This window comes from Musa acuminata, chromosome BXJ2-9, assembly GCF_036884655.1.
Source record: "Musa acuminata AAA Group cultivar baxijiao chromosome BXJ2-9, Cavendish_Baxijiao_AAA, whole genome shotgun sequence".
Lineage (NCBI taxonomy): Eukaryota > Viridiplantae > Streptophyta > Magnoliopsida > Zingiberales > Musaceae > Musa > Musa acuminata.
The window spans coordinates 46,514,748-46,526,973 of NC_088346.1; the positions used below are offsets into that span (position 1 = coordinate 46,514,748).

Genomic DNA, 12,226 nt, shown 5'->3' on the forward strand with positions numbered 1-12,226 from the left:
GACCAAGCATACCATACTATTCCCTTATGTGATAGTTAACATATTTTGTTAAGCTAAAACTAAAATAAATGTTAAAGCACACTGCAAGCTAGAGGCCCTGATATTCTTGAATAATAAGATCCAGAACTTTGAAGCCGTAAAAGGTTATCTACCCCATCACAGGATGATAATGATGCTGCACTTCCATTAATAAGAGATCCTTGGTAGAAATGTGAAGTAAGAACAACAAGAAGCTGTAACATCCCAACTTTTCTCATAGCAATTTATTAGTCATCATTTGCTATTGTTATCTGGAAATCCAACTTTCCTGGGCAGTGAAGCAATATCTAATGATTGTGACATATTTTCTTTACATGCACAAAAGTTCGCTTTTCACTCTTGTTCATACTCTCATGATATGATGAAGATTCAAGAAATCGTCTACAAAAAGAGGGAGTATACTCGCAAAAAGAAAAAAAACAAAATCCTTTCCCCTATATACAAAGTTTTTGCTTGCAAATAACATCACAATGCATCAGGTTTCAAATTATATCCAGTTGTGTGCAAATTATAAATTCAAAATTTTATTCAATCGCATCAAATTATAACCACATATCCTCGAGTTATTATATACACATGAACAGCAAAAAAACATGAACTTAGACCAACAATATTCTATAACAAACAACAAAAAATATTTAACTAACATGAAATATCAATAGAGATACCTGGGGAAACAAGTGATGATACAGCAAAAACTGAAGGGTACTCAACACCATTCATGATTGGAGTGCACTCAACCTTCAAATATTTGTCAATGTCCGAGTGCTTTGGCCAGTAAACCTTATTAGTGGCAAGCAACAAATGGTTAGCATATCGCAACATCAGGAGAAACAATAAACTCATAGATAAACTCAGATAAGTACAATTTATACCTCGTCTACAGCATCTGCAATAGGTACAAAGCTAGAGAGAGTTCTTTCTCCTATAAGCCATTGGTGCTTAAGGACCAGCTCAGAGTTGCTGCTTAAGTTGACAAAGTTAAAGCGGCAGCGGCAGATATCTTCTTCGAATGGCTGATCAATTGAAGCTTGTTTAAGCATGTATCCAGGAGGAATGTTATCCTTCCATTGCTCAAATAGGAATGAAAATGTTGACTCTGTCCAGAAGATACACAACTTTTCTAAGAGGGATATTGACACTGTGCAGAAAGACTTAGCCTATACAAAGTATTACAAAGGAGAAACTATGTCAAAAAGAAAAGATAAACAAAGAATATTTTGAGACTATGATTTTGGATATATTCAATCAATAGAGAATCTGCTGACTGTACATTGTTACATACGCAAGATAAAAGAGCCTAATAGTAGTAGTTGTTTATGAATTATCATGCAAAAGTCCAACCTTCCTAAACTATCCTAATTTAGTGTTTTCCTTCCTCTTGGATGAAAATATCTTGAATAGACTGTAATTCTTAACCTTGTAATATACATCAACTAGCCTGTCAAAAGTTCTAGTTTGACAACTACTGCAACAACCATGATAAGATATTAAGAATACTCCTCAAAGAAATATGGCTTTAACATTCAGGAATTTCAGCTGAATTGTTTATGCCTGTACAACACAGGAAAACTTGACAGGAGATGGCCAGATTATTCCGGCATTCTTATTAGAACACATCTGGCAGATTGTTAACAGTAAGGTTTAAGGGTTGAATGAACAAGAAAAAGAAAGGTAGACGGCTTGAGCACGTAGAAGGATACAGAATGAGCTCCCAGTGGCAAATCAAAACCATCACAGTTGGCCGCGAATACAAGGAGAAGAGGAACAGTGAAACCAAGTTTCTATTTATCATACTATCCATGCATTGGAAAGAAATGCTTAAAGCTGCACTCCATCCGTATGACAACCAGCAAAAGCTCACCACTGCCTAAACTAACCTCAAGCATGTTTGCAGCCACACCAACCCCCTCAAGTTCGAATTCCACCTTATACAATAAATAGAAACCTCTTCACCATATAAAAATATATTAAGTTGATCCCGAGATCAATGTCAAGAGCCTCAAGAAAGCTATCATCAACATCAAGACCAGGTGACAAAGTGAAAAGGCAGGTGAGTAAAATGAAAAATGCAAAGGATTTAGAGGACATGAGCAAGAATAAAAGAAAGCCCAATGATTTGAAGTCAACCAATACTGTGATAGACATTGAGTCACATGGTCCCGAATTCCCAATGTTTCATCAGACAACAGAAGCTTAAGTTATCATGTGATGATCGAAGCTCCAAGACATGTGGCTGTCCTTTTAGCAGGACAGCCAGGAATAAATCATTACAGAAAAGTGATAAAATTACACACCAAAAGTTGTGATACCAGATATAGAGACCTCCCATGCTTTTAAATCTGCTGCTTTTGGAATTAATTTGTCGACTATAACAAATTGTCACATACTGGGCAAAAAATCAAGCTTTAATGAGCAATGCTAAAATTATCCATCATATATTGCCCAGTATTCTTGAGCCTCCCTGACGTTTTTCTGTTAAGCAATCATATAAATCATTACAGAAAGGTGCTAAAATTACACACCAAAAGTTGTGATACCAGATATAGAGACCACCCATACTTTTAAATCTGCTGCTTTTGGAATTAATTTGTCGACTATAACAAATTGTCACATACTAGGCAGAAAACCAAGCTTTAATGAGCAATGCTAAAATTATCCATCATATATTGCCCAGTATTCTTGAGCCTCCCTGATGTTTTTCAGTTAAGCAATCATATAAATCATTACAGAAAAGTGCTAGAATTACACACCAAAAGTTGTGATACCAGATATAGAGACCACCCATGCTTTTAAATCTGCTGCTTTTGGAATTAATTTGTCAACTATAACAAATTGTCACATACCAGGCAGGAAATCAAGCTTTAATGAGCAATGCTAAAAGTATCCATCACATATTGCACAATATTCTTGAGCCTCCCTGATGTTTTTCGGTTAAGCAACCAGATGCAGTTTAGTTAACCCTTCCACATACACAACCTTCACATAAAGTAGTACCCCAGTACCCCTAAAAACAAATGCCTAAAGATCATAATACATGTAATATCAACCAAAGGACATGTTAGAACACAAGAAAATCACAAGAGCTAGTACCATAAATATTGAAATTAAGCTAATTGAGATGAAATGTTAGGAAAAAAGGTGCAGTGTCACTAAGTTTCCCAAGTCAATAAAGGTGAGAGAATCTTCAAAAGGCCTAGAATGGATAACATTTCCATATTAGATTATCATAATAAAATATAGAACCGAATAAGGCATACCTTCAGCAATCTCCGAACGGCAAAATTCCCATCCATCCTTAATGCACAAAGCTGTATGTGCTGGGTATAGCTTTGCAATTTCTAGTTCTTCAGGAGAAATATCTGCATTGTTAAATTGAATTGAGAGGAGATCAAGCAAATCTAACAAAAAAGCAATTTTCGTCACACAATTAAGGATAATTTACTTCAATATTATCAAAATCAGACAGGACCGGCTAGGATGTCAGGGAAAATCAGGAACCAACCCTGGTCAATCAATTCTGTATTGGAAATGCATGTAAACCAGGTTTAGCTGCTTGAGCCACCCAGTTTTTTAGCCAATTGATCCATAGAATATCAGGCCAGTTTTGGTATAAATGGCAAAAGACTTGAATTACCCTTGTTATAAATTTCAAATAGGACTTTGGAGATGGTAAATAAATAAATTACAATATTAAGAAAAAAAAAGTTCATTGAAATCAGTCCAAATGTCTGATATATTCATCCCCTTTTGTCTTATCTTAACTGCCTCTACTTGTGCCCCATCACTCCTCCCTATTTTCCTTTTGCGCATGACCGCACCCCACCACCTCTTATTTTGCTACCACCCCCCTCTCTATCTCTGCATTACCTCCTCTCCTCTTTCCCTCCAACCCACCACACTTTCCCTTGCAGGATACAACACCACTTGCTGCTTGGCTTCACAAAACCATTGCCTGTCATTCATATAGTGATTTAAATAGGTGCTCTGGCGCTCACCTAGGCACTCGGGTGAGGTGAGGCCCGAGTACTTAATATGAGGACTAGGCGGCATGCTTCAATGAGGCGCTGCCTAGGCGCTAACCCAAGCCTAGGCGTCGGGCCCTTCGAGCAAGCACTCAGTTCATATAAGGCAACCGGGCGCCTAGGCGATTCGGTTTAATAGTAATTCATATAAAATTTCACTCGATGACATTTTTTATCCCTTTTATTTAAATAATCATATTTATTAATTATATTATATATTTTTATATTTTAATATTTTAGAGTGTCTTGCTTCGCTTGGGCAAGCGCCTAGCGCCTCGGGCATTTTGAGACCTTGATGCCTTTTGACGCATAGCGCTTTTTAAATCACTACTGCCATATGCATCTCTAAGATAGAAAGTCAAGGCCTTGCTACACCATTGTTGCCTCAACATTCAACATCACCAAAGCCACATTTGGAATTTCAGCTAGCCACCTTCACTGCCTCCGAACACCAGGGCGTCCTCAACCATTAGCAAGGCCAAGCCTTTACTAGTTGCAATTTTAATTATCAGTTGGACTAGTATGTACCAACAAATATTTACCAGTTCAACCAACTACCAGTACAGAAACATATTGCTTAACCCCAGTACAGAATCATTCATTGTTAACTTCTTTTTAGTTTTTATTATTCATTCAATGATACGTGACAGATGATATCAGTATACCAACCAGTATACCGAGATCTTACTAATCTGATAAGTTATTAAACCAGTAGAACACCAGTAATAAAAATTTTGGCACCACCATCTCCCACTTTTTCTCGGTTAGCTATTTATTATATAATTATCCTAATAAGCACTTTTCAATTAATCAACATAAGCAAAAAATTGTTTCTAATATGTTTATTAGCAATAATTTTTGTTTTAATTATTTATGGATTCTGAGAGTACTTTAGGTGATTATCACAAGCTAATTTAATTGTTTAGATGATATAATGACTAATTTGTTTATTTATGTGATTAACAATTTCTTTATCAAATGTCATGATAATGCCGTATAATAGTTGGAACACAACAATAAATGCATTCTATGTATGCTTATTTGTTAGTATTACTCAAAAAAAATTATTTTATTTTGTTAGATACCTCTTAATAGACTTGTGAACAAATTGATGACCATCAGTAAATCAGTGACCCTGTGACTTGTCCAAGTCGATGAGGTAGCATTAATCAATTTCTACTCATACTCATTTTCGATTGGTCATGGTTCAGAAAATGCATAACTATATCATGATCTATCATGCATCAACAAGTGGGTCTTTCCAAGCAAATGTGCTAAAAGGGCAGTTAATAGCCATAGTCCAGAGCTTTTACAGAAGTCAGCTTCTGAAGGTTAATAACTGATTATTCTGGAACTCCAAAAATTATCCCACGGATTACCACAAGATCAGGCAAGATAATGATGAAATTAATCATACAAACTGCATCATTCGTTAGGTTGCACCGAAGATGAAAACATATATTTACCAAGAAAACTAATGAACAAGCATAGCATGTCAAACTCAATGATATCAGGGAAAAGACAAATAAAATAGAAATAATATGAAATGAAATAACTTGCAGCAAGTAATTAGATTAAGATAGGAGTAGTGAGAAAGGATTTTCTAGCAAATTTTACAAGATAGAGAAAAGACTTTAAAACCTATGTCACATTAGAATATCAAAGAACTTGGAAGATACCACGGTTGTTGAACTTCTTAAGTGTAGGACCAATAAGTAGTATCAAAGCTGCTTCTAAGTGAGGCATCTCTAGTATAGGATTCTCCTCGACACGCAGATGCTGCACATGTAACATTCAGAAAATTCACATAAGTCGCTCTTAATGATGTGTCAAAGAAAAGTGTTTCCAGAGTGTAATGCAGCAAATGAAAGGTTACTCATTTTAAGGATTGATGCCGTAAGACAAATAACAACCTAGAAACAATTCTATATTGCTAAACAAGATACCAAACAATATGATAACTTGAAATTTTCAAAAAATAACACCAAATACTGCATTAAGATTCATTCAGATGTGATCGCCTATTCAACCATATTAGAAATTAACAATATTGAATGTAACAGAAGAAATGCAACAAATTTGTTACCTTCGTGCACTTTTTGTAAACCATTCTTCAAAGATAATTATCATTCATCATGATAGTGATTTTCTTAAAGAATCAATGAAACTATTACTATAGAGGACAGTTAGAATTACGTCACCCATGAACTGAATTTTTATTCTTCACAAATCTGGTAAATCGTTTACATCCCAAAGGCTCCAAGGTTTTCCTAGAAAAATTGTACTTAAGTTAACTAAGCTTTTCTCAAGGATATATCTTTCTCATAAAGTCATATACAAGTTTCATATAGAATCCCACAACTTGCATTAATAACATGTAACATCAAAGACAAGTAGACAACTATGTCAATGTAAAATCTATTCAGATGAAATAGATGAACCTTTCTTAAATTTCAAATAGAGAATAAAACTGAGCATCTCTAATGCTAAAGCTCAAAGTTTGCACAAACAAAAGCATAAAAACTTTACATAAGAAGTCAAAATAAAAGCTTAAAAAATTCTCTCTTTTTTTTTTCTGTTCTGCCAATGCAGGAAAGACGAGAAGAAACCATAAGTTTGATAAATGGGTAGGATAACCTGACCTCCAGAAGTGGTAAATGTGGAAAGCCCTTCAAAGTTGATATCTTATTTTTGCTAGCTGCCAATACCTGGATGAGTACCAAAACAAAGAACAGTGACTGAATAAAAAAAATAAAGAGAAAAAAAGTTAATAAATTAAAATTAGCTGACCTGCAGCCGTGGTTGACTAGCCATGGTAAGTGACTTTAACTTGTTCTGAGCAACTGAGAGAAACTGGAAGAGAAGAAGTTCGACGTAGATTTGTGAGAAATAATAATACTATAATAGTATGCATTATTAAAAGAGAATATATTATCCAGTCTAAGATTATGATAAATGATGATTACAGCATACCTCCAAATTTGGAAGTTGAGGAAGAGTAGCAAGCGATGTTATTTGATTTCCAGCAAGATAAAGTTGCTAAAGTAATAAGGAACAAATCATTCTTAGTTGCATATTTAGGCAAAGAACCTCCATACAGAGGTATGCAAGTAAAAGACAACTTAAAAGACCATTTACATACCTGAAGTCCTTTGCAATTTCCAAGAGGCTCAAAACCAGGTCCTTCAAAATCATTAAAACTCAGGTCAAGCACCTTCAAGATAAAATATACCCACTCATCAATATACCATTGGGATGTTTGGTCAAAAGAAAATACTTGAAGGTAACCCCTGTTATTTTATAAAATGGGATGATAAATGCTGGCAAAAATATATCAAGAAACCATACCTTCAACCTTTTTAAAATCTCAATGCCCTCTACGGATGATAGAAGGTTATCCCTGAGATAAACAAACTATAAAGTAGAAATATTACTACATGTAGAAGCAGTCATTCTTCAGAGAGCATTTATAATGTATACTTTGTTCTGTATGTTTGAGATGAACACAAAAGAAACAAAGTAAAACCCCATATATGTTGCAAGAAAGAAGTACTCTCACAACATTTAATCAAAAAGTACAAACAAAGAAAGATGTTAACATGAATTATGCAGTCATTAATTAGCCTAGCAACAGAAAGCTGAAATTAACAGAATCGCACTAACACGTAAAGATATTATTATCTCGTAACAATTATTTTCACCAGAAATCTGTGTCAACTCTCAAGCATGTTTAATGTAACCCAGTTAATAATGTCAGCAATTCTTATGTTTACATACTCAACTAGTCTATCAGGTTCGTTATGCCATGGCATACAGCTCGATATGGCTGGTATATATGTATCGGTCTGATAGGAGACCGGTATGGGCGGTACATAGTAGTTTGTCGGTACACTCCACCATATCATGCGTCGGTGTGTTAGTACGTATATGTATCATATCGGTACAGTCGATTGGTACATCGGTACGGATCGATAGGGCGAATCATAGGCTACCTATGAAGTGCATACAATCACAGCTAGCTCATTAAACTCATCAGTCACCATATACTCTATTGCCAATAGCATACCGAGTTTCAGCGAAGACCAGATCTTAATAATCATTATAAGTAACGAACAAGTGTCGAGCTTCAATATGATACTCCAGACACCTTGCACCACAGGCACATTTTACATGTTTCAAAATGTAATTACTAGAGATAGCCTACAGTAATGGAAAGTCCCCAACAAGTGCAACCTTCTCCCATTTACCACATTTCTTATGCAATTATGCAAATTTACATCTTTACATAACATACTAATTCCATATCCCATAAGATTGCCCTTTTCTCAAGGAATACTTAAGATTACCATCAAATACATATGAAAAAAATTTATCACAAAAATTATTTGTTTTGAGCCCTCTAAAATTTTTGACTTAGTAGACCATGGGAAACAGGCTAATCAAAATAACAAATGTGGTACCGCTGAGACTTCTACATCATTGCAAAATCTTTAACTCTGACCTTATATGTAATTCATAAGTATGAATCCGTATTATCAGCCATGACACTAACAAAAGAAAGCATTAAAACTTTCCATCATGCAAAAGATCCTATGATGTATTTCCTTCTTAGATCTAGTACTTAAGCAATAAGAAGTCACGTCAATCTTACTAAAGAAATCTCATCATAACCTCAAGCACATAGTGTACATTGTAACACAACCTTATCACAAGCAACCCAAATCAGTGGATTTATCTCTAGAACCCTCCAAACCATCCAGTACCTCTATATCTCTATGCTTGTAGCCTAGCATAGAGATATAGAGGTACCATTAAAGAAGTAGAGGCTGCAATAGTGCAACACATTCTCTCTTGTCCACCTTTATCTCTCTGCCATGTATTCTTCTTTTCTCATTCCATGAATCTTTTATGTCATATAGTTAGAGGCCTATATAAGGGTGCCATGATGATGACAACATTTTCATCACAACTCCCACAGGTGAATTAGATCAATCTTTATGTAAGTAGGAAAGCATGATATTTTATAGTAGACATCCACCTTATTAGGTATGTGCAGGTGACCTCTATATTCATTTCCTCCATTTCTTTGAAAATAAAGTTACCAATGTTTTATTCATATACCAAATTCATTGGAAAAACTAAGAATTTAGTCAAGTGAGCTTCTATATCTTCAAACAGAACTTTGAGAAAAGACCATAGTAATAGTTTGACCACATACAAATTAACTTTATGTAGGGTTTTATGCTCTCCATCATGCTGATGAACGATGGTCTTGGAACTTCAAACAGTAGTCCATTGTACCACGCAGCGAGTTACCAGAACCAACCCCCAAGTTAAAATAACACAAAATGATGAATAGGTTATTATTTAAGTTGCTTGATCATTTTTAATGGTTGGAACTTGAAAATAAATACATGAATCAAAATTATCAGTAGTCCATTGTACCACGCAGCGAGTTACCAGAACCAACCCCCAAGTTAAAATAACACAAAATGATGAATAGGTTATTATTTAAGTTGCTTGATCATTGTTAATGGTTGGAACTTGAAAATAAATACATGAATCAAAATTATCGGTAGCCTTCTTTTATATTTGTTCACTGATTTCATGTCATTACGTCGACAAGATTACAGGCCCAAACCAGATAACTATCATTCTTCACTCAAAGAGCATTATTTGCCTATGTAAATGAACCAAAATTGCTAACTGATCCAAAATGCACACTTACCTCTAGATTTGGTGACAAAGTCAAGGCACTAAGGCTGCGAACTCTGTGTCCTCTTAAATCAAGCCGCTGAAAATGCATTAAAAACAGCAAAAGAAGCAGTGGTTTAAACGATGAATGTTCTTCCTAAAACTGCATTGACTAATTGAATTCAGGTTTTTCTCTACTATTGGTAATATAATCAAATAGAAGAAACTTAAAAGAAAAAGAACTCAATTCCAGATGAGATTCCATATTAAGCATGAGCTTCATCACTTACCAGTTCATCACCAGCCTTGACATCGACCTGTGGAAGCATCATGAAGCGAGAATCACGACTCTCAGAAGATGAAGTCTTCTTCCGGCCTGATAAAGACGAACTCCTCTCAACAGATGAAGATGTCGACCTCATTTTAGAGCTACTCATAATTGAAGGTGAGCGCCCCGATGGAGAAGATACATTGTTAGTGACTCTTCTGAGACTACAGCGGCCATTGGGATCATCCACTGAAGATGAGGTAATCCTTCTTGAGGAAGAAGCTGAAAGTGATGGTGATGATGGTTTGATGGACGGCTTCCTTGTCAAGTCTGCCTTCGTACTGTCAGACTTGGATAATAACCTTGACATGGGAGATGACTTTAACGTCTCTGAATGTTTTACGGAGGCAGGTATTTTCGAGCTAACAGAAGGCAGTGATGAACGTCTGCTCTCAAGGCTGCTGCTTCTCTTTCCAGGATCAGAAAGCGAAGGAGCGATCTTTTTAGCCTCAGCTGGAGTTCCATTTTCCTTTCGTTTTGTAGCAGAAGATGGCTGTTTCAGTGCCATGCCCCCAGTGCTACTTCTCCTCGGCAATGCATTTGAGTTCACAGCGGTTTTGGTTAAAGTAGACTTAGACCTGTTGGCAATCTTATCTGCTGGACCAGCACCTTCTGTTCGTTTCTTGGTCGAAGCAATCGGTGTTATTTCGCTAGGTTTTACCATTTTCGATGATTTTTTTGAAACTCCAACGGAAGCATCCGTCGATTTCTCTGAGGACGTCGATAACTGAACCTTTTTGGCCGGATCCTCGCTATCGTTCTCCAAAACTGACTCCATTTCAGCAGAAAACTTGTAGCTTAGGTGTTTGGATCCAAACCCAGCCAGCTCGATCACGCAAAAATACCTTTTCGAGTCCTTCGGCACACGAATTTTAAGTGAATGAGTTGGGCCTAGTGCGGGCAACTAACGAAGTCGACACGCATGTTCTCCAAACGAACTCCTCGAGGAACACTGCGAAATTAAGAAAAAAGAAATCGAATTGCTGTTGGTCGTTAGATCATTTCCATAGTGATCCTACATAGAACAGGGATTACTCTTCCATTCATGTAAAAACCAGCTAGATGCAAGAAAAGCTAGGTACCGATCTCACACACATCGACAAACTCAAAGAAGAAAGAAAACGTTCCAATCTTGGCACTAAATCCAGGCTAAATGCAGACAAACCCACCAAAAACCCAAAATCCACAGGAAAAACACATCAAATCCGAAGCAAGACCAAAACTTTTCGCAACCTACGGAAATGCAGGTCCTAGAAGGGAAGGTCCACGCCCTACATCGATCTCCACGAGAAAAGAAACAACAACGAACCCAAATTAGAAGAAGAACCTACCGCAGGATCGAACCAGTGAGCAGGATCTCACCTCAAACGCGGGTGACCGTGTCACCAGAACAAACCCTACTCGTCTTTGACAAATGTAGTCCGCGAGTACGATCTCTGTGAGTGAGAGAGTGTGAGAGATAGAGAGAAACGGATACGAGCGGAAGCATCGAAAAGTAATCAAACGATAAATGAAAAGAATAAAGATATTAAAAAGGAGCGATTGATGGCTTTCGTTGGATGCGCGTACAAAATTGGAAAAAGAAAAGAAGCGAGAAGAGTTCATTTGACCAAATTGCCCTCCTTTTGTCGGTAATGAACATGCCTCTCCAGCTAACGTACAAGCACGCCTCCACGCAATTCCACTCTTTCACCTCCACGTAACAGTTATTCCAAGAAACAACGTTTCCTTTTCCAGTTAGACTTGGAGGGAATCTCGACAAGGTCGGTGACGCGATGCGACCCACGACCTAACCAAGGAGCAGTCGTGGTGAGCAACGGCTAGCGGTGACCAAAACTTGGCGGTGCGTGGATCGCAATGACAGCTGTAGAGTATATTTGGTGGCAGAGGTGGCTTTTTCCATAAAACTCCTTGCTTTTGTTATTATTATAAGACCTTTATACGAATATATGCGTCCCACCTGTAATGCGTGGATGAGCAAGTGGGGCCAGGGGGGAACAGCCGATACTTTTTTCACGTGTACCGTCACGTACCCATAATGGGTCCCATTATTCCTTCAATCAGAAGGCAGAGGTAGCGACGTGGAACGTAGGTATTTCGTAGCAATAGTTTTTTCTATAAAACTCCTTGACTAAGTGGT

General features: G+C 36.8%; 1 protein-coding gene across 3 annotated transcripts in view; it reads right to left on the bottom strand.

Moving 5' to 3' along the window:
• The window catches only part of LOC135585413 (187-kDa microtubule-associated protein AIR9-like), a 40,561-nt gene extending 28,955 nt beyond the window's left edge, over positions 1-11,606 (bottom strand). Inside the window, exons 1-12 of one of the 3 annotated variants that reach the window (XM_065126891.1) lie at positions 11,449-11,606; positions 10,049-11,038; positions 9,793-9,858; positions 7,413-7,478; positions 7,207-7,278; positions 7,038-7,103; positions 6,855-6,917; positions 6,707-6,772; positions 5,744-5,843; positions 3,300-3,401; positions 915-1,138; positions 708-822 (exon numbers count right to left, since the gene is read on the bottom strand). In XM_065126891.1, the coding sequence (XP_064982963.1) occupies positions 708-822; positions 915-1,138; positions 3,300-3,401; positions 5,744-5,843; positions 6,707-6,772; positions 6,855-6,917; positions 7,038-7,103; positions 7,207-7,278; positions 7,413-7,478; positions 9,793-9,858; positions 10,049-10,864 (1,756 nt within the window). In that variant the 5' untranslated portion in view covers positions 10,865-11,038; positions 11,449-11,606. Of the gene's footprint in view, positions 1-707; positions 823-914; positions 1,139-3,299; positions 3,402-5,743; positions 5,844-6,706; positions 6,773-6,854; positions 6,918-7,037; positions 7,104-7,206; positions 7,279-7,412; positions 7,479-9,792; positions 9,859-10,048; positions 11,070-11,417 lie in introns of all 3 variants that reach the window. The other 2 variants (XM_065126893.1, XM_065126892.1) reach the window with 2 other exon arrangements.
• Between the last annotated feature and the right edge of the window lie 620 nt (positions 11,607-12,226).